The sequence below is a fragment of the Eutrigla gurnardus genome (genome assembly GCF_963514095.1).
Source record: "Eutrigla gurnardus genome assembly, chromosome: 24".
In the NCBI taxonomy this organism is placed as follows: Eukaryota; Metazoa; Chordata; class Actinopteri; order Perciformes; family Triglidae; genus Eutrigla; species Eutrigla gurnardus.
Window position 1 is genome coordinate 3,360,499 of NC_139935.1, and position 27,003 is coordinate 3,387,501.

General features: G+C 45.6%; 1 protein-coding gene across 1 annotated transcript in view; it reads right to left on the reverse strand.

Moving 5' to 3' along the window:
- LOC311009907 (dystrophin-like) overlaps window positions 1-27,003 on the reverse strand; it is a gene marked incomplete at its 3' end in the record, with an annotated part of 116,200 nt that overhangs the window by 25,408 nt on the left and 63,789 nt on the right. The window contains exons 10-32 of the mRNA XM_084004349.1: window positions 25,425-25,553; window positions 24,158-24,253; window positions 23,582-23,680; window positions 22,186-22,367; window positions 21,634-21,781; window positions 21,426-21,545; window positions 19,237-19,338; window positions 17,871-17,978; window positions 17,606-17,785; window positions 15,971-16,140; window positions 14,719-14,842; window positions 13,302-13,380; window positions 12,236-12,348; window positions 11,537-11,665; window positions 9,478-9,670; window positions 7,585-7,730; window positions 4,763-4,863; window positions 4,562-4,673; window positions 4,365-4,478; window positions 3,499-3,654; window positions 3,247-3,417; window positions 1,802-1,984; window positions 430-564 (exon numbers count right to left, since the gene is read on the reverse strand). Coding sequence (XP_083860475.1) covers window positions 430-564; window positions 1,802-1,984; window positions 3,247-3,417; window positions 3,499-3,654; window positions 4,365-4,478; window positions 4,562-4,673; window positions 4,763-4,863; window positions 7,585-7,730; window positions 9,478-9,670; window positions 11,537-11,665; window positions 12,236-12,348; window positions 13,302-13,380; window positions 14,719-14,842; window positions 15,971-16,140; window positions 17,606-17,785; window positions 17,871-17,978; window positions 19,237-19,338; window positions 21,426-21,545; window positions 21,634-21,781; window positions 22,186-22,367; window positions 23,582-23,680; window positions 24,158-24,253; window positions 25,425-25,553 — 3,090 coding nt within the window. The remainder of the gene's footprint in view (window positions 1-429; window positions 565-1,801; window positions 1,985-3,246; window positions 3,418-3,498; window positions 3,655-4,364; window positions 4,479-4,561; window positions 4,674-4,762; window positions 4,864-7,584; window positions 7,731-9,477; window positions 9,671-11,536; window positions 11,666-12,235; window positions 12,349-13,301; window positions 13,381-14,718; window positions 14,843-15,970; window positions 16,141-17,605; window positions 17,786-17,870; window positions 17,979-19,236; window positions 19,339-21,425; window positions 21,546-21,633; window positions 21,782-22,185; window positions 22,368-23,581; window positions 23,681-24,157; window positions 24,254-25,424; window positions 25,554-27,003) is intronic.

Below are 27,003 nucleotides of genomic sequence, written 5' to 3' on the forward strand. Positions count from 1 at the left end.
AATAAATAATAAATACGTAAATCAGCTCCTCGTACAGCTAAACAGCTGTGGACTGTCCCTGTATATCTAAACAGCGTGTTTTATTATGTGGTTCTTTGCAAAGCTTTTAATGTTTAATGGAAAACAGTGTGAATTACCTTGTTGTTGAAAGACCTGTCTAATCAATTAAATCAATACAAAAACATGTGTAATTTATGGTAAAATTCAAACTTTATTTGTCTCTCTCTTCTTCATCATATTTCCTCTGAAATAAGGTCACATAAGGAACACAGAAAGGGGCGGGGCTTAGCCTCCATATACTCACAGATTTGCATAAACATATTTTATTCCATCATCTCAACCCTTTCTTGCACTGATGTCTAATATTCTATCTAAATCTTTTTTAATGTATTGCGTATATGTCCTCCTCCTCCTCCTCCTCCTCCTCACCTCCAGCGCCTCCTGCAGCTCCTCCGCTCCTCCTTGCAGGTTTTCCGTCTCATCCAGCTTCTGCTCCAGCTGGTCGAGGAAGGCGTTCTCCTGCTCCAGGTAGGAGAGCAGCTCGCACCAACACGCCCACACCTCCTGCAACGCAAACGCACAACCATCAGGAGCTCCAAGGGAGAACAGATTAATAAAAAAAAAAAGAAGGGATGACCAGTTTGACATTTGAGAAGAAGCGGGAAAAAGAATACCGAGACGGCGAGGTCATTATGTTTCAGTAAAGCGAGGCTGGAAGGAGAGTGGGAGGACGTGAAGGAGACACATGGAGGGAGGACGGAGAGGTGGAGGAGGAGGACAGGGAGGAGAGACACAAGGACAGGTGGCAGCGCTCTGCCAGCTCGACTTCATCACGGTGTTGCTTTATATTCACTTATTCAGCATGGGCCGACAGAACCACATCTGTTCAACATCAGCATGTTGGATGAGTCTGTTTCCAGCTCCCGAAAGAAAGGAGATTTCACACGAACAAGCAAACCAAAAAAATCGTATTGTAATGCAGCAGCATGTTTGTAGCATCGAGGCCCAGACGGGAGCAAAGAGCTTGATGAAAAACACCGTTTCTGGCTTTATAGGCTTCCTCTGCACAGCGTCTAGATGTCAGGCTTCTTTCCACATTTCTGCACTGACATTCTTTGATCGATAACCATTACAGAAGGTGCAAAAGCCACGAGTTGTGGAGTTGCCGCAGGAGCACACACACATTAGTTGTTTTTGTGTCTGAGGGAGAAGTCCCACTGCGATCCTCCCACACCGAGTCTCACCACCATGCTGATCTGCTGGCCAGATCCCACCGGGAGAGCTTTCAACATATGGCACTGTCGTGGGTGGAATTATTAGGAAACACCAGAGCCTGGTCTGATTGTTGCTTCTATAGACTAAAACTCAGTGTGTAGCTCATCCATATCTTTGTTCTAATTGTAAGCTTTATTTGTGTTTTTTGGTTGTGGAATGGAAAAAGAGGCCTCCCTCCTCTTGATCTAGCCGTGCACATAGTTTTACTTTTTCAGACATCTGAGATTTCTGCCTTCAAACCACAGGACACAATGTTTTTCCTCCTGATAAAGATTATCCATCCTGTATCTGATCCAGCTCCACCACCTTTTTTTTTACCTCCGGTCTGAACATCAAAACATTCTTGCGTTCATTATGAAACGGACTTGTTTTTAATGAAGCTTACAATTTGAAGGCCACAAAGATAAAAAAAAACAAGTTGTTATTTTTTACCTTGAACACACCTTCCCTCTCTGAACACTTAAAAGTGCATTTTGTTCATTTCACATCAATGAACACAGAAAAGACAGGAAAGTGAAGTACCGACCTCCAGAGTTTTACATTTCCCATCCAGGCGGCTGCACAGGCGCTGGTAGTTGGCTGTCAGCACGTCCAGTTCGGAGCGCAAGGCATCGTGGGCCGTGGGCGGAGCCTTGGCGATGAAACTGTTGACGCTGTCGGTCAGGAGTTTGACCTTCAGCTCCTTGGAGTGGACCTCTTCCTGGGCTCTCTGACAGACACACACACAGACGACATGAACGAGTGAATGAGGTTGTTTTGAGACGTCGGTGGCGTCCCGACACAAACTCTCCGTTACCACGGCAACAACAGCCCTGCCACTCTGACGTTTCCTTGAGGGACTACGGCGACAGAGAGAAGGAGGAGAAAAACATCACATATGTGGTGAAAGGCAGCCAGGGATTGGTCGGGGACGGTCACCTGATGTGACATAGTGACCATCGTACCGACACTAGTGTCCTGGAGGCTGAAGCAGGCGTTAGGAGAGCATCAACCAGCGTCGTCATGACGATAAACTCTCAAAAGTCTCTTGGACATTGAAAGAAGAGAGTAAAGGAAGACAGAAAGAAAGAGAGAGATTAATGGATGATTCAATGTCTCTTCTGTTGACAAAGCTACTGAGTATAAAGAGACAGAGAGACGGAGCGAGCCAACGAATCAATGAACGAAGGAGTGGAGATAATACTTTTCCAACCGAGGGAGGGAGAGAAGGAGAAGGAGACGGGGGGATTAAGAGAATAAACGAGTGAACAGAATCACGAATGGAGTTTCCTTTAAGCTCGGAGCAGAAAGGGGGGAGCGGAGGAGACGTGAAACGGGGGAGGAGGAGGGGGAGATTAGCCGGAGCAAATCAATTTTTAATTTTCAACCTGACTCTCAAGTAAAGTTTTTTGGTGCGGGGTGAATGCAAGGGGACTGCTAGTGCCAAGGCTCCACAAAGCAAACGCATTTACATCACAAATACATCGCGTTTAAAGCCACGAGGGCCGAAAAAGCAACGCGGCGAGGAGGAGATTTGATGCAGTTTGATACAGGATTGAGGAATGGAGCGAGGAAGAGGATAAAAGAGAGTGAAAGAAAGAAAGAGCTGGTTTGAACTTCAACAATGGAAAGAGTCAGGTAGACGTTATTGACCTGGAATTAAACAGGATCAAAAGAGAGTGATTGAGAGAAGACCCAGACCAGGTTTCTCCTGAAAGACGGGTCCACATACATTACCATAAAGCCAGGAACAATTACACACAATACAAACTCATATTTAATCAGAGAATAATATTATAATTCCCCTTTTATAGACGCAAAAATATAAGAAATACATATTTCTTATATTACTTACTACATATTTAAATGATAATATATAGGAGAAACCCAGGTGAGCCCCTCTTTTTGCAAATGTTTGTGTTTTTTTTGGTATTTTATTTTATTATTGTTATAAAAACAGTATATATATATATGTATATATGATTCCCACACCTTGAGCTCCTCCACGGCCTTGCGCAGCTCCTCTGGAGTCTTGTACGTGAAGTCTCTCTCCAGGTAGTCCTCCTCGGCCTGGTTGATCCACTCCTGCATCTCCTGCATCTCCTTCCTCAGAGCCATGGTCTTGTCCAGGCCTCCTTTCAGAGCGGACTTCTTAGCGTAGGCCTGGAGGGAGGAGAGGGGAAACGCACGCTGGGCGTCAGGCGGTCACATGACTGCAGGAACGCGCCACGAAGCAACACACACCTGTTTGCAGACGTTCTCCCACTGGCCGTTGAGTTCGTCCAGCTCTTTCTGGATGTGGACGGCGAACGGCGGCTCCGCCTCCTTCTTCAGGTACAGACCCACCTCGTTGATGCCGTTGACGCTGGGTTGGATGGTGTGGATGTCGTTCACCAGAGCCTGGCCAATCAGAGCGCGCGGCGGAGGTTACGGCAGGTTAAATTATGACGGTGAATATTTCAGAGGCTGAATTTCAAGTGCTCGTTTTCAATTTTCTCTCCATTTTCTCAAGGCATGCTTTAGCCTCATGGATATTTGATGAATTCTCTCGGGCCTTTTCAGCTCAAGGAGATTTGACTTCTATCCACTCTAAATAAAACACTCAGCCCTTTATCAACCTGCGTTTCAGACGAGAGAACTGCTGCATTGATGATGTTTATGTTGCTCTTTTATTTGCTCTTTTATTTTAACTTTCATATCCATGAGATATTTTGGTGTTAAGGTGTTGTCAGAAAAGGAAGCTCGGATCTTGATTTAAGTGCAGCAGACATCGAGGTGAGCAAATCTGTCTCCTCCCAAGTTCTTACAGGTCGCAGTTTGAAGAAAACAAAATAGTAGAGATAAGGAGACAGAACTGCTTGGGTAGGGTTAGTAAAATGCATCATAGTATGGCTAAAAATGCAGATGGAAGTGAAATAAAACAAAAAACAACATTTCTGACAAACACTAAGCCGATCAGAGCAGGCTGGGCTCTTTGGGAGGGAGGGGCAGGAGGTCAAACTGAGCTTTTCAGAGAGAAGCCGAGAAGAGCTGCTGCACAATTCTGTTTCCATTCCATCTGAAGAAAATTCCCAAAATGCCCTACAGGAAAGCACCCTGGGTTTCCTCACCGTGCACTGCTCCAGCTGTTTCTCCAGAGCCTCCGAGTCGCCCAGCGCCGGCCATTCCTCGTTCAGGAACACGTCCACATCGGCCATCCACTTCTTCAGAGTCTTCACATCGTTCTGGTGGCGACAAAGCGTATTAAAAATGATCAGCTCCTGCGTTCCTTGGCTGCTAGACTCGACTCCTCCTCCCCGTGTCTCACCTCAAACTGCAGCAGCTTGGCCATGAGCTCCTGGATTCTCTGGGCGTCGTCCGTCAGCGTGGTGCCGAGGTGTCTCCACCGCGCCATGACGCCGTCCATCTCGGTGCGGTACCTGCACAACGTTACACAAGCTGATTGGCTCATTGACCCTTTTCCTGTGTATTCATGTTTGTTACGGTGGTTTGGATTCCATCGTCTTACTTCTGACTTATGTCTGGCGGAGCTTTCTGGAAGACCTGCTCCACAGCTGAGGTCAGGTAGTCCACCTCGCCCTGGTGTTCGGCCAGAGCCACCTGGAGAGCCTGGATGGGGAGAGACAGAGAGTGTCTATCATATAATGAGAAATTAAACATAATGATCACCATAGCTACAGATAAAAAGATGTAAAATACATTATATTTGCCTGCCGTTGCATGTTAGCATCTATGAAAACACATTTATCATGTGGAAGTGTGTTCCATCAGCTAAATGTCTCTGATTATGAAGTTAATTCACACCGTTTACACCTCGCATCCACATTTACCCAGCTTCATAATCAATCCTCACGCCGGCATTTTCCTTGACACATTTATCGACGAGTCAAAACGCGGCAGGAAGCCGACGTGACTTATCGGATCCCCGTCTATCACGTGTGCCGGGAGGCTTCATTTAAATGCCGCGGGGCAGAGATTCATCTCGGCAGCTCGGCTGTTACATCACAGCCGGGGGTGAGGGGGGAGGGATGACGAGCATGAGAGGTTATGAGGCCGTCACTGTTAGCATTGTGTAATGGAAGCCTTTTCACACCGCGGGCTCTCTGCTCGCCCTGCAGCGCGGGGTGAATTACAAGCGGATAGGCGAGGGAATCCCTGGTGAACTCCGGGCGGGCTGCGGCGCAAGATTTGGGGGAAGAAAAGCATCCGTTCACAGCGAGGTGGCTCAGAGGCTTAGTTTAGCTTAGTTCAAGCACAGCCTCTGGACGGGACATCCTTCAGTTACCGTGGCTTACCCACAATCCCTCTGCTGCGATTCTGAATCCCAAGCAGGGAGGCTCCTAGTCGTGCTTAAAGTTTCCTCCTCCTGCCTCACGGTGATGAGTGAAGAGGAGATACATCACGATGCAGATTTGGATGAATGTCTCCATTGAAAGCTTCTATTCTTTGAATGGTCATTTCCTTTTATTTGTATGAATCCTTGAAGAAGATCCTCAGGTTTATGTCATTGATTCATCAGTGGAAATGAGTTTTTTTTATTAAATCCACCTTCTTTCACTGTCAGCGCTGCCTCCCTTTGTGTGGGGAGAGCAGACGGTGCTACTACAACTACGGACTTCCTGTTAGAAAATAACGATGCTGCCCAAGTAGTTCTAAAAAGTATTCATCTGTGTGTTATAAAGGTTTTTGTCTCTTTCACTTTTTATAAAGTGAATATCTTCCTTCACCTCCGTTCCTCTTTGACTCACCTCTCATTACATCACGAATCAATCACGAGCTGTAATAACACCCAAATTATAGGTAGTAATGGAATGCTGCAATCAGCTCTTTAATAACTTCTATCGGGCGGCCGTGGGTAATATTAATAACCACCTGTCACTTACTTCAGCCAATCAGGGCGGTTTTTAATATCGGGCTGGAGTTCAGGATTCAAAGTTCCCATCTGAGGGGAGCGCTCATTATTGTAATGAACAAACCAAAGCAGGCTGATGGGTGATATCATCACCTGGGTGAAGGGAATGTTTTCAACCACACACACACACACACACACACACACACACACACACACACACATGGAAATCTCCTGGCGTGACGAGAGGGGAAAAGAGTTGTGCTGAAAATTAATGATGGCCTATCGGTATGCACAAGGAGGTCCTAATTATTATCTGGAATCAACTTTAATTAATCTCAGGCTACAAGGCTGGATCACCGTGCTACGCTACCATGAGAGCATTATCAGGTTTAAAGAAGAGACACACACACACACACACACACACACACACACACACACACACACACACACACACTTGACTTAAGATGGAAAACAACACTTCCCAAACAATAACAAAGCAATTAAAAAGAACACACTTTGTATTATTTTTGACTGTAATGACGGATTAACATCGACACAAAAGTCTGTGTGTGTGTGCATACTACCATATTTGGTCTACCCATAATGCAGCAGGTGAGTGCATCTTATACAGGGGCTCAGAAGCTAAACGAGGGTTGGTGTCTGACGCCAAAGAGCACCGATCAAGCTGCATTATTTGACTCCTTGGCGCTGAGAGTGGGTGTGAATCTGAACAGGAAGGGGTGACAGAATGGCTCCGCCTCTGAGACGGCGAGGGCGGCCGTCGCCGAGCCGTCACAGAGGCGAGGCGAGGCGAGACGACCTCTTTGTGAACGGAGCCGGGAGACCCCAACAGAAGGTGGCGTTTTGAAGACGTGCCACCCGAGGATTTAACGAGCTCAAAGCGTTGACCCGAAGAAGACAGAGCGCCGGTAATTGTGTAGCAACATTTATGTGACGCACAGCAACTTCTGTTGTCGAGGACTTTCTTCAAACTTCCTCTAACTCAACCACGGCTCGCCAACGTGGACAGCAGTGATTTGGGGATGCCCGCCGTATTAGATGCAATCATTTACTCACTATAGGTTGCGGCCATGAATCAGCCTCTCTGTTAATGGGCCATGTCATCTGGTTGCCGTCTCTTCCTTTTATCTCCGCCCGCCACCACAAAGAGCAGCGGGGGAAGGATCCTTTAAAAGAGTGCTGCTTTGGCACTTTGGCATCGCCGGCGGCCGTATAACTTTAGCACGTGTCGTAAAACCTGATTGCAGTGTTATACAGCCCCACAGGATGATAGAGCCAGCACCACTTTGGCCTTTATGGGAATTTGTATATACATCGGAGCGGCAGCGGTGTCAAGAGATGCAGAGCAACGATACACAGCAAACCCACCTCCCAGCATCATTACCTGGGATTGCTGCCACATAGTGAGCTCTGTCTCCAGACTACTAAGATGCCTTATTTACAAGGAGTGTGCTTACCTGAACGTCCTTCAGTCTCTGCTCCATTATGGGATACTCTGTGACAGCCGTGGATGGGACAGCCAGCTTGGCCTCACACTGTTGTAACCATGCCAACAGCGTCAGGATGGTTTCCTTGTAACGAGCTGGGGGCAAGCTCTCCATAACTGGAACGAGACGGATGTCAGAGGAGGAGGAGTAAATGATTATTTTCACTTTAATATCCAAACATCCGTGTCTTATCATTCATCTATGAGGAGTTGAATGTGTATTATATCGTTAAAGACTTCCTCTTTGTTCACTTTGCTGCTTCGTTCCCATCATCCTCCAGCTCGTTGATGTAAACACTACCTGCTCTGGTGTTCTTACAGCGTCTTCTCTATCCCATTAAGCCTTGTTTTCATTGTTTTCACCTCAGTTCATGCAGCGAGAGCGGCGCTGCTGTTGGACTCCATGACTCACTCTCACCAGCTGTTGGGACGTTTTCCTTTAAGTAACGATGTTTTTTATGCTATGTTAAGTTTCTACTTTCCAGTATTTACTGGAAAGTAGAACTATATATTCTTTAAATATAGCCGAGGCTCAGTGGACGTTCAAAGCTGTTCTGCTGTTAGAGAATGGTCTAAATGAAGTGACTCTAACACCAGCAGTGGAGCACAATAAGCCATGTTTCCTGGCAGATTGATTTATTAAACAGCCTCCGACAACATGCCACGCTGTGATCCACATTAAGGCTTCGTGGAGGTAATTGGAGATCAGATTGTATGTAATCAGCGCGGTATTATCTCTCTACCCACTCGGAGAGACGCCGGCGTCAGCTGCAGATACCGATGCTCCGGTTTCCCAGCAGCGCGACGGCGCTGGATGCCGGTGGTGTTGTGGGGAGTGACATTTGCTCCTCTAAATCTGTCTGGCTGCAGCGTGTGGGCTACAGCGGGCCGTCAAGGCTGACATTCAGCAGCGGGACTCTGAGCAGCCGCTTCTAAAGAGCTGGACCCAGACTCCCGCACGGCAATTTATAGTTTTAAAAGATTAGGGACTGGAACCACATCAATCTTAGAAAACACAGAAGAAGTTCCAGTTCTGGTGCTGTAAAAGGGCCCAAAACTTAACTAGCAGATCTTTATTATAGGATATATAGTGTTTCCTGTAATCTCTCTATTATAGAGAGCCTCGGCCTTTCCTGTGTCCCTAAGGGACCTCACTTCACGTTTGAATTTAATATGAATTACACTTGATGTTTCTCAATTTAAAAGATCATTTCATGTAGGTGTTTCCACCAGAAGGGGCGGGGCTTAGCCTCTCTACTGCAGTCTAATAAAGTTCTGTTTAGAACAAACTAATTCAGCTCCAAATGCTGAAATCACAAAGCATGCCACTTCACAATCCTTTGAAACACGGTTTGAACTTCAAACAAATGTGCTTTTGTTTGTGATGGAATAAAAGATATCTTATTTTTATGCAGCGTTTGAAATGCCTTTGCTTGATCAAATGCTCAGGCGTTTTGCTATTTTTGTTCAGATGACCTTTATGTCCATTTTGATAAGTCATTTCTTCACGGTGAACATTAGTTCACTGTTTAACATATCCAGGGCAGCCGGTCTGCAAGCCTGCTGTCATCTGTCATCCAGAGATCCAAGGATTTGCACCCAAAGGTTAAATACTTTGTATTAAACTTTATCAGTCGGTACTGCCTGAAAACTGATATGATCACTTGTTCCACCTGAAGCGGCCTGAATGGACTCAGATATTTGATAAAGTTGTATTTCAGATACAGGATTTTAAATCGTGTATGTTTTGTAGTAGTTAATGTTTGGGTCTTAAATAAAAGCAGTGGCCACAAGGTGGAGTAGAGGTTAATAGATCACTATGAGTTACTGGGATGAAGTTTCTCCTTCATCTCTGCTCTCTCACCCAGTTGTAACTGCCTCTCTCTCGCCCTCAGCTCCTCCAGGACCATGTGGTAGTGCTCTTTGAAGGCACTGATGTCGGCGTCCATGAAGGCCGACGGGTCCGCCTCCCCTTCCTTCTCCTCCTTCAGCTCCTTCAGCTGCTTCTCCAGGAGGTCCACCTGAGGCTGCAGGGAGGCCAGGCGAGCCACCTCCTCCTGCAGGCGGGGAAAGGGAGCAGGGTCACGTGATGGATGAACCCACACAGGCCAACTCTGCTGTTACCATGGAGATTTGGTGGAGGGATAAAAAAAAAAAGTGCATAGTAGTCCAACAAATCTGTGGAAAAACTAGATTTTTAAAGCTCCACTCCATTTGCCTTTTGCTCAATCGGTTGCAGAAATGTTAAGATACTCTCCCGACTGTTAATGAATAGGAAGCCAAGCAGGAAATTGGACCAGCTCAGCAAAAATGAAATGTAGCAGTGGAACGTTCTGAACTGTACAGAGAGGACAGGAAGAAACCACTGCTTTGTCATCACAGGAAGAGGATCGTTTGTCTCTATACTGTCTCTGGGTGGTGTTGAATGCTGAAATGATGACAGTGGGTCCTTGAATCCTGACAGAGGGAGACAAAAACCCATTCTAGCAGGATCCGTCTCTATCAGCTGCTGCTTGGACGCTAACGTAAGCTCCATGAATCGGTTGAAAACACAATATCAACAAGAATCCTGTAATGTATTAAGAAGAACACAGTTTATCCCCCGGCATTCAGACTAAAACATGAACTCCAACTAGCCTGGTTTCAATCACATATAAAGTGAGATGCTCCAGGTGAGCTGGAGGATGCAGCAGCTCGGGCAGGTTAATATTCACTGAACTGGCCTGGGGCGAGGGCTTTGAATGCAGCTCAGTCTAATCCCCCCCCCCCCCCGATCCTCCCAGGAACTACAGTCCAGTCTGGAGTTTAGAGACAGCCCCCTTATTCTTATGTTAGAAAACACAACCATTTATAACCTTGACAAAATATGCTTTCATAAACTGGCAGTTTCAGCAAATATTTTAATCTGGCTGAAGTCTTTCCTGTTTAATATAACGGGACTCGGGACTCAGTGTAACCTTGTTTGTGTGAAATCGTCTGCAGTGAAGACAGATTTAATTTCAGCTCTCCATCTGTTTTTTTGTATTCTCACCGGTTCATTCCCCACTCTCCTCCTCCGTTCTTCATCTCTCTCACCTTGAAAGCTTCTTCCCTTCCCCTCCTGTCTGTGACGTTTACTTTTCTCTGTGACTATGTTCTGTCTTCTGTCCTCTCACTTTAGTTATTCCTCCCCTCCTCTAACCTCTACTTGTTTCGCCTCGTCACTGCTCCTCTCCTGCTGTTTGGCTGTGATTGAACCTGTGTGTGTGTGTGCAGAAAACCATCCTCCTTCTCCCGCCCGCCCAGAGATATCGGGGATGCCTCGTCCTTAACTGAGGAGATTGATTGCACCATCCTCACATCTGTACAACGTTCGTCCACTTTCTAATGCTAACTTTTCCTGCCGTGCAATTGTATTCAAAGAAAATGCAAAGATTAGTTTCCTCAAATGGAGTCTGGGTCTGTGGTCCCCCAGAGGTCTACTGGGTCTGTGGTCCAAACAACAAGGTCTCTGCTGTATTTATGTCTACATGACCTTATTTGGAGTGTTGATGGAGCCGCTACAATGTTAGCGTAGCCTAGCACCCATCAACCAGACTCCATTCATAAAAACAAGCGTTTTAAAAGTTGTTTTCTTGCTGGGCTCCAGCCTTTTTTTACCAATAATAATAATTATGTAGTAATAAGAGATAATAATTTGATTCTGCTGATATTTTCAAAGAAAATAGGGAAGAATTAAATTTAGTCTGGGTTGACATGAATGAATAAATGCCATTTAAAAAATACTTACAGAAAAGTGCTGTGACAAACAGATGCATGAAAAGAGACAGAAATCCAAACACGCCAAATAAATACAGATACTGTATACAGATGAAAACATACATAATGATGGATTTCAACAAAACCAGGTGAGTTTGGAGTCAACAACCCGTCCGCTCACTCACCCGGCATCGGCCCAGCTGGACTTGGAGCGGTTCCGGTTCACATGCTGGGGGCGCCTGCACTTTGAGCCAGTTCTCGCTGTTGTCCACAGCCTGCTCACACTGCTCATACAAGCTGTAGAAGGCCAGCACCTGCAGGACACACACGGGAACACCCACATAACATCTGTGCTCATTTGACCAGACCTCCATCCACGTCTGAGTCATACTGGAACTCTTAACTCTGTACCCGTGTCGCTGTTTTGTTATCTATGCAAAGTAAATCCGTGCTATCCTCTCAGGGTCATTCATATTCAGAGCTTGTGAAACGATGCTCACAAAGACTTTCACAGCCTGCAGATGTAAATCACCTTTTGTGTGCATGTGGGAAAAAAGAGAGGAAGTACCAGATCCAGATTTCATACACACGTGGAAATTATATTATAAAATATACGCCAGGATACGTCTGTGTCTGCTGACAATTACTCTTAAAACTTCCCCCTAAAGGGATCCAGCACTTTGTAAATGCCATGCTTAATTGCTTGAGTGCCTTTTTTAAATGTTTGTCCATTTAAAACCTGCTCAAGTGATTTTCTGGAGTGGTCATTTTAAAGAAGACGTGGGGCTTTTTTTTTACATTAGCTTACATAATGCAATTACAGCAGGCGACTGTGGTGTTAAAATGACAGAAAGACAGGAGAAAGAAGGTGGACGTGGACGTACCTTTGTCTGGTACGCCAGCCATGCCAGTCTCTCTGCCAACAGGGCACAGAATCCCACCCAGCGCTGGTTCAGCTGCTCCGCTGCCTGGGCAATGTCATCAGCACGACTCCCCTCTGGAGGGGGCAGTAAGAGAGGCTGTTCACACACACACACACACATGCTTCACAGTTCACACAGGCATGACTAGTGTCTCTGTAGGGGACGGACATAAATACAGACTGTGTATGAATGTCATCTGTAGGAGAAATGAGGCCAGCCGTCTATATTCTGCATAAAAAGTGAGCTCCTGAAGCTGTTTATCTGCCTGCCCACCAACACACAAACGCCTCGCTGTGCATCCTCTCTCACCGCCCATGTGTCTTTTGATGTAAATGGCCAATTTAAGGGCGCACGCAAACGTCCAGTGCCCGGAAAATGAAACCCTCCAAGAGGTTCCTGGAGGGAGAAATCAATGCTAAAGTTGTACAGAGACGGATCGGAGCGCCTGCCTCTGAAAAGGGAAAACTGAAGCCCCGTCGGCTGGGAGATAATTGGACCTGGAAGGCAGCATCCTTCATTTACATGTCAAGCGTTCGCTTGATGCTGCTTTCCAGTACAGGTTGCTATAAATACGCTAGCGTTAGCTTAATGCTGCATAAGCATTACCTGAAGCACACAGAAACTTTTCTCCTGAGGAGCTTTGACGAGAAACAATTTGGCAATTTGTGTGCTGCACTTTGATTTCTTGCAGTCAGATGAGTAGATGCTGTTTCTACATGAATATATATTGAATGGTTAGTCCTCTCCTCCGCTTCCACACAGACACTCTATTTAGTCAGACGAGCAATGTTCTGGCATGTTCTGTGCTCCAACAATTGCACAAGGACAGCTGAGAGGACGGTCGAGAGGAAACATCTCTCTCCCTCTCTCTTTCTGTCTGTTCCTCTCTCTACCAGTGTTTCTATGGAGACAAGGAGAGAGGGTGGGACAGGTGGAGGCGTTGCCATGGGGACAGACAGGGTGTGCGCGAGCGTTGTGTGTGCATGCATGTGAATGAGTGCGTTGAAGTTTTGAGAGTGCACGTTACCCTGCTCCACCAGCGTCTGGGCGGTGCGCGTCGCTTCCTGGAGCTTCCGGTACTTCTCCGGCCGCTCCCGCTCGATCGCCTGACGGAGGTGGAGAGAGTTAGACAGAAAAAAATATATATTTATTATTACATTTATTTAAAAACAACAGAAATCAATGCCAAACTCAGCAGACTGGAACTTCCAAAGAAAGTGCGTTCTCTGCTGCGACATTCAGCTTGTCTACTCGTTGGTAAACAACGGAAAGGCTTGAGGTCATTGATCATTTTAAAGCCTAATCAGCATATGGCACCAGGAAATCAGGAGCTACGCCCAAAACAAGGGAAGAAACTGTGACCGCTTGGTCTGAAAACGTAGCACAGAGTGAAGTTTAGTAGTTCAAAGGAATAAAGGTATAACAACATGTTGTCTTGACATTGTGTGACCCCCATGGATTATGGTGGGACCCCTGAGGGCTCCCAGCAGCCAGGTTAAGTTCCAGGTCTAGTGGTCTGGAAGTGCTTCAGGTCACTATGTTGGAAGTCCTTTAGGTGTGAGCATGTAAGATGGTGTATATAATATTGTTGAGCGTGTAAACAGGGTGAAAGCCGGACTCACGTTGCTTCTGAAGGTGATGATCTAGAAGAGGTGAGCGCTGTTTCTTATATAAGCTGCTGCAGAGAGCACACCGAGATCAGAGGCGATTTTGAAGAATCTGCCTGACTTCAGATGTATCGGCCTGCATCCATCACTGGAGAGCGTGCGTCGTTTGTAACCACGCGGTTTCACAGCTTAAACGCTTCATCCAGTGTTTATGGGGATTGCAGTGGCTTTGTTTTCAACTCCTCTATAATGAACGACTTGTTTGCACTTTCATAAACGCTGACTAACAGTTTGACTGGCGTCTAATCCGCTTCAGCTTTAATTGTTTGTCATTAACAAACCATGCATCAGCGCGTCGGGGGCCATTTTGAAGCTTTATCTGCTCAGGAACATTTGTAATTCATTGTTATGTGAGCAAATGTATATTGTTTTCTGCCTCTGAGTGAAAGTTGTAGGGAATGGTTTGTGTCAAGAACAAGCACTGATTCAGAAAGAGCGTTTGGATTTCATGCAAAGGTATTGTTCTTCATTCAAAATGTCTCTGTTTTAATGGTTTAAAGCTGATATTTACTGATGAACAATGGGGTCAAATACAATGATAGTGATGAGACAGAAACATGAATGAGCTGTTAATGTGTGCACCGAAAATAAAACACTGATTTACATTGTTTTAATTGCAAATTATTGGACGATTTAAGTTTTATCTAAAAAAAAAAAGAGAAATCAAGTGAGAATTCGGGTTATTTTCTAACGACAGAATGACAGTTTAAGGCACTTTAGCATTGCCGCCTGTCCAGATAAAGATAGATGTCCTCACACACAAACACAGTGTTTCACCTGCACTTTGTCATGCAGCTCCTGAATGCTGCCCTCCTTGCGTGACACGGCGAACTCGGGGCTCTGCAGGATGGCCTCGCCGCGGGTCATGTAGCTGTGGAGCTCCGTGAAGTCCACGTCAAACCTGAGGAGGCAAACACGCAGTCTCAACATCCCTGATTGTTCCTGTTTAGCTGATTTAAATTGCATAGTCCTGAACATATGTTTAGACTTGTATGAACATGTTTAAATAATAAGTCATTAAGGTTAGATTCACTGACTAATTTCAGTCAAAGCATCACAACCGGCGCCGCCGTTAGACAAAACATTACCTCCATCCAATCAGGCCGACACGGAGCCGCCTCATTACCTCATTCACTTGTCAGCCAATCAGGGACGAGAGCTGTGAGTTGGTTTCTATACCTCTTTAACGCCTACTTACATCACGAGGGGACGTTCCTGCATGAACCGGTGAACAGCTTTTCATTTCACGTCTGGCCATTCCCATTCCACACACGTTAAGAAACAACAAACTAAACGTGGAACAACATCTGCAGCTCATTAAATCCACCTCCAATAACTCCAGATATTACTATTATTATTATGTTATACCCACTGCTGCTGTTTGTTTGCCATTACTGCTCTCTTTACATGTATTTCTCTGTCGTATGGATGAACTATGTTGTCGTTGTTGTTGTTTATTCTGTATGCAGGACATCTATTTAGCGTCCTCCTGGTCCAGTAAAAGGCTTTTTAGGGAGTTTTTCCTTCTTGGATGGAGGAAGTCGTATGCTGTACACATCGTTAAGCCCTCTGAGGCACATTTGTGATTTGGGGCTTTTGAATTGAATACATAACATTTAATTTAATTAGTTTCCTTAACTTAACTTTGCAGTTTTGTGGCATTTTCTGCTTGTTAAACAATACGTTTCCTTGGAAACGTAAGTGAGTTGTGATTGTGTACGTGCCAGGGTTGAATGAAGTCACATGGAAGTGATCATGACTCTCTATCATCATACATTACGTGGTTCAGCACTCTCTAAAAGTGGTACAAGAGGATTTTAATCTCCTACTTCACTACGATCAAAGGAAGCGGGCGTCTATTATCACCATCACAAACCACCACCATCATCACCACACACCGCTTCATCACCTACCTGCTGAGATAAGACAGCAGGAAGGGGTGCATGGAACTGAACATTTCACACAGCGTTAGAGGAGAACCTTCCATCGTGCAAATAACCAGAGCAACGTCCTCGGTGTTGCAACGCACCTTTTCCTGAGTTCAGAATCCACCACAACTTGTCTCTTCTTCTGTGGCGGCGGCGACTCGCGCGTCTGCCGCACAGCTGACACCTTCTCCCTCGTCGTCACCTTGGTAACGGTCGCCGTGACAGACTGGGTCATCTCGGACTGCTGGGGAGCACTGACAGCCGACGAGAGCTGAATGTACGCAACACACACACACACGCACGCACACACACACACACACACACACACACACACACACACACACACACACACACACACACAATACAACAAGAGCAGGCAGCATCAGTTCACAAGGATCTGTCAAAATCACACCGCTCCCAAATCACCACTTAACACACTCTCACATCTGTCTGAGTGCAGAGTGAGTACACACACATACACACACTCATGCACACACACACACACACACACACACACACACACTCATACACACACACACAATCAGAGAGCAATGGTGTCCTTGAGAGGCAATGAGTCAAAAATCTGTTACAGCAATCAAACATTAACAACAACATATAAGACAAAGTGTGTGCGGGGTTTTCAACAGATGTGAGTGTGTGTGTGTGTGTGAGTGTGTGTGTGCGTGAGTGTGTGTGTGCGTGTGTGTGTGTGTGTGTGTGTGTCTACACTCAGCCAGCTGTGTGATGGTTAAGTAGTGCTTTGGGATTGCTCTGGCAGATCTCTGACAGATTGTGACTTCGCAAAAAAGGGATGAGTGGAGAGAGAATTGTGGTTGTTGTGTGTGTCCATGAAGGTGTGTGTGTGTTACACGTCTGAGCCCTGGTTTTCTCATGACAAACGCGTGTGTGTGTGTGTGTGTGTGTGTCTGCGTGTGTGTGTGTGTCTGCAGGTTTGTTTCAGCAGGGAAGAGCCGAATGATGGCTAAGCATTGAATACAACTACAAGGATAACCTCGCTACCATGGATACGGTGTGTGTGTGTGTGTGTGTGTGTGTGTGTGTGTGTGTGTGTGTGTGCACTGCTGAAGTGGTGGAGACTGTGTGCGCCTGTAGAGGTCAATCTGCTAATTATCTGACTGATTATAATGGACAAGTAATTGAGAAAGTGAGAGAGACAAATAGGGGGAGAGAGGAAAGGAGAGCTGGTGGAAGTACAGAGGACTGAACCTGCCATTATAATAAATAGATGAATAAATGTATAAATAGATGTATTGAGTAATAAAGAAAAAGCCACAATTATCAAACACACGTGCAGATTAATGTGAAAATAGATTTTTTCGGTTCAAATTTGTTCAGAAAGTAATGCTATATGTCGGAGCTCTGGAGTGCCGAAGGAAGAAGCATGAAGGTTAATCTGCTATATATATCGTTCTAACTTAAATAACTCATAATAAGGTTTCGTCACACGGTGTTCTTTACAGGGACAAACCGTTTGGGAAGCACAATAAGAAGAAGAGCTGTGACTTCTCTCATGAAGAAGGCCTGTGGTTCAGTGTTCAGTGGATTATAAAACACTCCTTTTCTTCCTCTGAACCTCAGAACCCGGGGTCGACTTTGAAAAAGGCTTTTCTCCAATAAATCACAGCGTTTATGATCCCAGTAAAAAGAGAGTACAACTTGCAGCTCGCTCAGTCACAACAAACCCATGGATCACAGACTGTAGAGCCGAGCTGTACCTGAGAGCTGCTCGTCTCCAGACTCTGGACCAGCTGGTCCCAGCGCTGGGCGAAGCTGTCCAGTCTGGCCTCCAGTTTGCTGGCCACCTCTTTGTTCTTGATGCTGGACAGCAGGTCCTGACTCATGGAGCACAGCTTGTCCATGGTGGGACGCTTCACCTCCAGGTCTGCCTTCACCGCCTGCCGTCACAGACACAAACAATATAGGATGTTAAGCTAAGATTTTACACAAACCTTTTTTTTTTTGCTAATAAAAGAGACTCACAGCGAGGCGGCGGAGGCAGGCCACCATCTCCGCCTGGTCCTTCAGGTTGGAGGTCTTGATGGAGCGGACCAGCTCCTCCTTCTGAGTCAGCCAGGAGTCAAATAAACACTGTGGAAGAGACATGGGGGGCATGGATGTTAACAAACAGAACGCAGAGGTCTCCATTTCAGGAAGGAAGTGGTTGAGAAGTAAAGCCCGCCTCTTTCCCCAATCTGATTGGCTGCCTGGACCAAGTGTGGCATTGACATGAGGTGAGCATATTTGAACTTTTAATTTGAATTTCTAGCGACGTGTCGTGGTGCGATCGGCCCTAAAGGAGGCAGACGGGGGAGTAAAGGGAGGGAAAGGTGGGCGGCGGTGCATTTGAGGCCACCGTTTCCTGTGGGAACAGACAGCTCTCGACTGCAGCGTCCTCCTCGGGCCCCGTATCCGTGACAGCATCTCTCCCTCGGCCGGATTACAAGGTGCACGTCTCTGTTATCGGGCCACGGACGGTTCATTTGCAGCCGCAGCCTCAGGTGCTAATAGCCGAACAAGCATTTATCCAGGGAATGGAAGACAATTTAATTCAATGTATTTCCTGATGTTTTGAATAATTTATCAAATTAAATTAAATTAGGTCCTTATGGATGTCTCCAGGCCATCGGAGCCAATAATCCCTTATTATAAAACACAGAGGGGTTATTTCATGAGGAATCTGTACTTAATGCTGTCCTAACTGAGTAATCAAATGGGCTCCGGACGCCCCTAAATTATACAATATAATACATACGTAGTCTGTGTTATTATTATTATTTTTAAATGGAACAGTAAACAAAGGGTGGTTATGACCCGAACGCCGTCAGAGCAGACATTTGTTTGAGGCTGATGAGTTAATCGTGTTTAATCCGATGTTGTGATTTCAGCTTCATCAATTATAAATCACAGGACATGAGCAAATTAGATTATCACAACACATTTCCTTTATACGAGTCTGCTGGGGCTCAAAATATCAACCAAAGAGGCTGATGAAGACGAGAGAAGAGCTTTAATTAATCATTCTGATCAAAATACATATTCAATCGTAAAATTAGATGGCCTCGGGATGAAAGTTTCAATATTCCAATCTGGCATTTGTGCATACTTTTGTGGTTGTAATATGTCCAATACTTAATTATTATTATTTGAGGGTTTTATTTAAAAAAAAATCACATTTTTCATGAAAGTTAATTCTTTTTTAGCTTCTTCAAACCTGCAGAATGTGTGGGAAGACACGGTCTAATCTCATTATACATGCAGCAAACACTGCAGTGATCCTGTCTCAGCTCCACACACACACACACACACACACACACACACACACACACACACACACACACGCTCGTACCTGTTCATTAGTGAAGTGCTGCCATTTCAGTAAAATCTCCTGAAGCAGAATCCAGCGTTCTTCTGTCCATCTACAAATGGCTGCCCAGCGATCACCGAGCACCTGCACACACACACACACACACACACACACACACACAAATACATTTAGATATTAATGTTTGACATTAGCACACAAACTCATTTTGAATGATTTCCCCCGATGGACTGATCTTCTGCATGTTGCCTCACAGAGCGCTTTGATTCTCGTCCCTCTACCTCCCAGAGGGACGGAGCTGACCACGACCGTGGGAAGGACATGAAATCCACAGACGACATCTATCTATTCTATCAAAATGATGACAGTCCGACTCCATATATAATACATAAACAGTGGTGATGATGAGTTCTGTGATAATCAAATAAAGGATGAATCAATCGGTCTGGAATCGTCACTTATGTTTGTAATCCTCAACATCATTCTCATGCAAATGACAGTTATTTATTCTAACACTTTATTCATAAAATCGCTGTAAGATCCTCATTCTAATTCTGAATATCATTTATTACGATGGCATTTATTGCACCTGCATATTTTAAATATTAAACGCATCGTTTATCTACTGTAATTGTCTTGCTGTACGTGTTCATATATTAACATATAAAAGCATATTCAATACACACTGTTCATACTGTATAGAGCCGTATTATAGTTGTTATCCAGATCTGAACATGTGCACACACACACACACACACACTCTCATGGAGGCTGTGAGCTGTAAAACTTCCCCATTGTGTGGGCGTATTGGCAGCAGGCTGATCGCTGAGTAAAAACGGGAGAGACGCTCTTCCGTTCCATTTAACTGGCAAAGACAAAACCCACAGTGTGTCCATGAAACAGAGTCATCAGAGTGACATAGAGGGGGGGGGGGGGGGAGGAAATGAGAAGACAATGAGATGCATAAAAAGAAAAGGGGTGGGTGGGGGGGTACAAGTGGCGGACTTGGAGGCAGAGACGGAGGCTCAGCAGGTTAATCTTAAGATGAATGGCCGGTAATTAATCAAGTGACGGTTCAACAGCGGGGAGAGACCGGGGGAGAGGCACGCTGTATTCGCATTTCCACATTCTAACACACTGTACTCTATTTATTTATCTCTCCCTCTCTTATCTTGTATTTAGTAATGAAAGGCTGCAGGAAGTCACACAGCTGCTGTAGGTGTTCTGCATTGTAATTGCTAAATATGACAATGTGAGTGGAAGATTCGCGTCTGCGACATATTATTACATTTTGCTTTCTTTTTTGTTTCGGACCAAAGTTTCTAATTTTCAGCTAATCTGCTTTCGGTCGCGGAGCATCTTCCTCTTATTCACATCTCCTCGAGCCTTTTCTCCCTCGAGGAAGAGCTCCAGTCTCATCCAATTATTCACATTTCTTCATTTCCTCTCTCTGTGTGTGTGTGTGTGTGTGTGTCGCAAATCTTTCTTCAAAAATAACATAAAATGAACTTTCCAAGACAAAATCGGCATATTATTTCCTTGCATGAACTTTACTTCCCACCAAGACTGGAGACTCTCATGCAGTCGTTTAGTCTCATGTTCAGGCTGGTTTTCTGGGTTAGGGTTAGTTAGACGCTGCGTACTAGTCATACGTGTTACCCTGAGAGGTTGGAAAGAGATAAACGTTTCTAAACCCTGGAGCTGACATCAACACTATATGGTTTGGAGCTAAATCGTTTTGATCATTTGGAAAAAAAGAAACTGAAATTTCAAGTTCTGATCTTGAATTTTGAAAAAAACAACAATGGATTAAATTTCTGGGGTTTAATGCTCTTCTGTTTGTTCATTCAACGTGTCTGAGAAGTCCTGCACTTAACAGCAGCCATACTGTAACGCTGGAGCAGCCCGGTCGGCGTCGTAGAAAGACAGACTTCAGCTTTACTGTTTGCCGTGGATGAGAGTTAACAAGAGGAACTGAGGCCATACATCAGACGCCAAGACAAGCGTGGAGAATAAGCCGCGCAAACAGGCAGCCTGACTCCTGACTGGAGTCTGTGTGACGACTACTTACAGAGTAAACAACACACACACACACACACTTCACCGGCGAGGTCTAATTACTGAGCAACACCAAAGACAAAACTACCTCCTGTTCAATCTATTTTCACTGAAAAACAACAAGCAGAGTCCACCGAGAGTGTCGGCGTCCTTACCTGCAGTTTGCTCTCCAAGGCAGCGGTGGCGCTGTCTCCGCTGGTCTCGTCCACCACCACCACCATGTGGGTCAGCGAGTTCACCCTCACCTGCTCCAGCTCCAGGTCCTCCTGCAGGAGCTGCACCACAGGGAGGGGTCACAGAGGAGGTCAGGTCGCGTGTCGTAATGCTTTGGTGCAACGCGGGTTGGTCATGTGAGCCGCTCACCTTGTGTTCCTCCACTTGGTGCTTGACGTCCTCCAGGTCCGGACCCAGCTGAGCCCCCATCCTCTTGATCCGGGCCTCCGTCACGTCCAGCCAGTCCATGAGCTGCTTCAGCTGCTGGTGCTGCAGGTCCATCAGGACCTCGTGGAGTCTGAGGGGTAGGGGATTGTTAGACTCTGCTTTGTCTAAGTGCTGTTTGGTAGTCTGGGCCGCGTGTGCTTGAATCAACAAGGTTATCAAAGAAGATAGCGGAACAGTTAATTAAATTTGGCTTGGTGTCACTTATCGTTGGAGTCACTATAATTACAAAGGCTGTTGTTCTTTTTCCCGTGAACACCGGCTACTGGGGAGATCTTCATTGTGTGAAAATAAATTAAACTTATTTCATAGCTCTTTATTAAGATTGGAAAGAAATATGTGTGAAAGCATTTCTGTGTTTGAGTGCGGCTCGTTGATCATTCTAAACGCCTCCTGGTTTATTCCCCCACGTCTGTCTTAAAGACCTTCAACTCCATCACCTCGTGATCCTTTAAGAGTGTAAAGAAGTGTGTCTACCTGCTCTGTCTCTCCATGCTCGCCACCCTCAGGTGCTCCCACCGCGAGTTCAGGAGGCTCATCTGCTCCCTGACCTCCGACTCCTCGTCTTCACTCAGGTTGGCCTCCGCCAGCAGGGCGGCGCCGGCCCGGAGGACCCGCCCCACGCTGCCTTGGTGGGTGGTGAGCTCCACCATGTACCCCTGGCGAGGAACACATTTCACACACGTGTTCTCAATGATATCTCATTTTGCCTAATTGCCCCCCCCCACTGAATGACCCTCATCCACTTGAACTGCTTTCAAAGTACATTTCCTGCTAAATCTATTTCCTCGGAGCACTTAGCTCTTATATGATCCTTACAGGGTTTCACACGGCAGAATGGTCAGGGTTAATTACATTTTGAGGGCATGGATGTCGATAGGGAGTCAGAACTCCTACAAATCCACATCCATCAGGGCTAATTCCACACTTACACCTTGCATTAAAATGTCTTCAAGGTAGCACGAGCTTTCCCAAATTGTACCAAACGCTAAATCACGACTCGACCTAGACTTTGGGAGTGCAAAAAACACAGCAATTATCCTGGAAGGTAATGTGTAAGGAATTAGTATGGTGATGGTAAAAAAGCTGCTCCCCGGTCGAGTTTAAAACCTGCAGGAAGTAAAGCAGATTCTCCATTATTCTTAACGTTGGCGATGAAAACAATATGGGGATGAATCTTTTTCCGATAAAAGGTTCCAAGCCCAACGAGCCATTTATGGAGTGATGGCTCCACAAATAAAAAGCTTTATTTTTTGGGGGATCTGCACAAACATGAGGGTTGTTTGGTTGTTTAATCTGCTTTCTTTTAAGCCTGGATCTTCAGTGTCGTGGAGGGAGGCTCATTATTCCCTCTAACTACACCGTTTTCCTACTTATTGGACATTGTATGTGGTTATGGATTGATGGCTGCTGTATTTTGTTGTTCTTCGTTTAGTTTTATCGGTGATTTTAAAAAGAAAAAAAAAACATTTTCTTTTGCTTTACAGCAACAGAGAAACGTTATTGCTGCACTGTTACCACTGCAAGGAGCCACGCTCGTAAAAATATTTAACATCTCATTACATTAGTACAATTAACATCTCGTTATGGTATCGCTGCTGCTCATCAGTGCCTCCCTGGACGAACACGGCTTTCAAATGTCAAACAGATGCTCGGTGAAGGAAGAAATCCGAACACAACCCCCGTCACGTGACTTCAACTCGTTTCCACTCAAATTAAATCATTTACAACACTAATAAAGGGATGTTTTTCCAATCGTTATAATAAAAAAACAAGCTGATTTTATGTGAAGACAGCTAGTTTTTTTATGCTGCTTAATGTAATGTAACATATTAGACACGTTATTAGTTATTATTATAAGTCTGGTTCTCACCTCGTGTGTGTGGAACTGCTCCTTCACCTCCTCCACGTTGTCGGAGATGGGAGGCTGGCTCTGGAGCCCGTCTTCAGCCGACAGCAGCCATGTCAACACCTACAGACGCCGGGGAAAGGAGACGCATCAGGTCAGCTGTCACGTCACATGACTTTTACTCCAAACTGTTCAAAACAAGTTGTATCGCAAAACCTTGTGATATAGAATTTAGTTTTGCCAGTTTTATTCATATTTGATGCCATTATCTAATAGTTCATAATTGATACAAGGTCACTGTAACCAAGGTAACAAAGGAGCTATAAAGCTCCTTACTGGGAAGACGGACGATGCTCGTATCTGTATTAAAATATTCATGTGTAGTCGGACTACAGGAGGAAGTAATGATGTGTACTCCTCTATCTGGATCAATAATATCTGTGAGTCATTTTGCTGATAGAAACCTTGGATTCCTGTAAATTGTTAAGTGACGGTTTTGAGTTTGGCTCCAGAAATCATTGATTAATGAAGTGATTGTCAGCAATTAAATCAGAGCAGACGTTACATAAAGAATGAGAAAGCATGTGTGTGGTGCCGTACCTCCTCCAGTGCAGCCTGGTAGCTCTCCAGACTGGTGGAGCCTGGAGGCAGAGGACTGAGGCCCCGCTGCAGCTCCTCCTGGCCAGGACTCAGGAACTGGAGAGGGAAGAGCACGGAGACGGAGCGAGACGAGGAGAAGTGGAGGAATTAGAGGGTGGAGAGGAGGAAAGGCGGCGAGTAGGAAGGGGTCAGGGAAGACAACAGGCAGCATGAAACAAAGAGGATAGAGAGATGAGGAGAGGCCTGTTAGTGTTCGCTGACGAGCAGCTCTGGCATCGGTCCAACCTCAACAACTTGTCCTCTTTCTTTCTGGGTCTCTCTCTCTCTCTCTCTCCACATATCTCTCTTTGTGTGAACGCTACTGATGTGGACACTAACAACCTATCTCTCTCTATCGGGGCTCCACGCTCCTCCTCCCGCTCCATTCTTCTGTCTGGTAATAAGGTCCTGGAAAGATACACAAGGCCTGTCGGCGGTGCTGATAACTGTCCAGCCTCGGGCAGCGCCGCTCTCTCTCTCTCTCTCTCTCTCTCTCTCTCTCTCTCTCTCTATTCAGGCCTGCTTTGTATTACAAATGTGTTCAACTCAGACTCTCCCTCTGCCTCTGTTTTCAGCTTGTAAAGTCATCAAATATTAAATAAATAACTGCTATTCCCATGACGGAGTCAAAAACATGCCTTTTTCATATCAGTTCCTCATATTCTCAAAGGGAAACCTTGTTGCGATGATTCTGGGCGTAAGGATATGTTAAATTTGTCCACCATTGAGGGAGAGCCAGCAGCCAATAAACAGGCTATGATGTCATCATATCGGGCAATCTGTTGGTTTTGTGTACAGGAATTGTCGGGGATGCATGAACTCTTGCTCAATACTGGACTAACTTTGTCCCCGTTAGTCACTCAGACACAAAAACAAGGGGAAATAGGGTTCAATTGAAAAAAAAACAACGTTAAAAACCCTGTTTCTGAAAGAAGAACCCGTAAGCAGAGTTAGCATCACTTCTGACTTGTTGAAATGAACACATCAATAACAAAATGCACAACATTTCATACAATATTGACACAAAACAAGCAGGTGCAAAAACCAAAATAAAAATGTCCAACTCAATGAATCCCATCGTTTCATGGGTTTGAATACTTGATGAGTTGATTTGGTCATTTTTGGTCAATATCGCAGAAAGCCAGGAGCAGACAAAGCAGCAGGTGACAGAAGAAACAGACAGGTGACTGACGTTTGGCATGGAGTGTTAGCGCTGCGAGACACGGACCTGATCAGTAACACGCCTCCTCTTTTGCTCGGGCGACTTGACATACGCAGCCTGGGTGTAGGCATAGCTTTTATAGCGAGGCTGAGGGGAGGGGCTCCGCACTCGGCCCTGAGCCACACTCACTGTGATCTGAGAGAGAGAGGCCAGGACAGAGAGGAAGACAGAAACAGAGAGCCGGAAGGATGCAGAGTGAACAGAGAAAACAGAGATCCAAAAGCCCACATTATGCAGAGGGAGAGGAGTGATAACGTGAAGGGAGTCGGGATGGAAGGAGGAAACAGGGAGCGAATGATGATGATGATGATGAGAAAGAGAAGCAGAAAACAGGAAGAAAAACAACAAAAAGAAACATGAATAATCACACATAAGCCCCGTTTCCATCCAAATGTCAAGCTCATTTCTGGGTGAACTTTCAAAATGGCATGAATAAAAAATAAAATATAGATTTGGTGGGTTTCCATCAGCGGAGTGTCGAAAAAAATGTCTCAAAAATGAACATCGGGGGATGTTATTCACTTGGATTGAGGTATCGAACGCAACATTTCACCGGCCCTTGGTCATGTGATCGTTAATGTGTAAGCAGCATTTTCCCACATGTTGTTTTCTAAGCGGATTAAATCTGATTAGGACCGATGTTTACGTTTACACTGCTTGGATGGAAACTACAGAGAATGCAGAGAGACAGAGAGAGGACAGAAGACGGACAGCAGACAGGACAAAGTCAAAGCAGGCGTCAACAACCCTCCGTCCTCGAGAGCCACCATGCCTAACGTCAAACGCTGAGGTGTGAAAGTCACCTCCCTCCAAGGAAACAGGCTTTTTGTTTGCTGTATTTGATAGAGAGAACGACAGGAAAGAGAGGGCACGATGGGGATAACTTGCAGCAAAGGGTTATGGGTCGGAGTCAAACGATCTGGTGAGCTAGTTTCATAAGTTTCCATTAAGGGTTGGTAATGCCGAAGCCGCCTTTTGTATGACAGCGGGGTGAGGCAACCGTTCCTCCACGGACATCAAGAGAGTTCAATCCCTCGCCGTCTCTTCATCTCCCGAGGTCTTCCTCTCTTTCAAGGTGGAAACGCTGTTTTCTCTGCTGTAGCGAGCAGACAGCCGGGGGGCGACCCGGCCTGCATCAAAAGCTTCCTGCTAAATTACTCGTAGCGTTTAGTTTGTCCACCTGCAGACGGGTGGAGTTTAAAGCATCATATAGTCACAGAAAAGCTGACTAGTTCTGTGTCAAAATGTGTGATTTTTTGCTCCTTCATTTCCATGAACAGCTCCCTCCACCGAGTCCCAGGTGGCGTCGTCGGGTTGATGTAAGGAGGTGGTGACAGCAGCACTTTGATGATGACAGATGAGGGAGGAGGCAGGTAATAGCCGCTGTCACTAACTCTTTCTCCCCCTCTCGTCTTCTCTCATTTTATTGCCATCTGACTTGTTCCTTACACTCCCGATTTGTCAGCTCCATCTCACTCTGGCCTCTCCATTTTTCTCCCCAACTTTATATCTTTACTCCCTCCTCTCCCATCTTTCCTCCCAAATCGACGCCTTTATTTTCCATCATTCTCTCTCAGAAGGACGC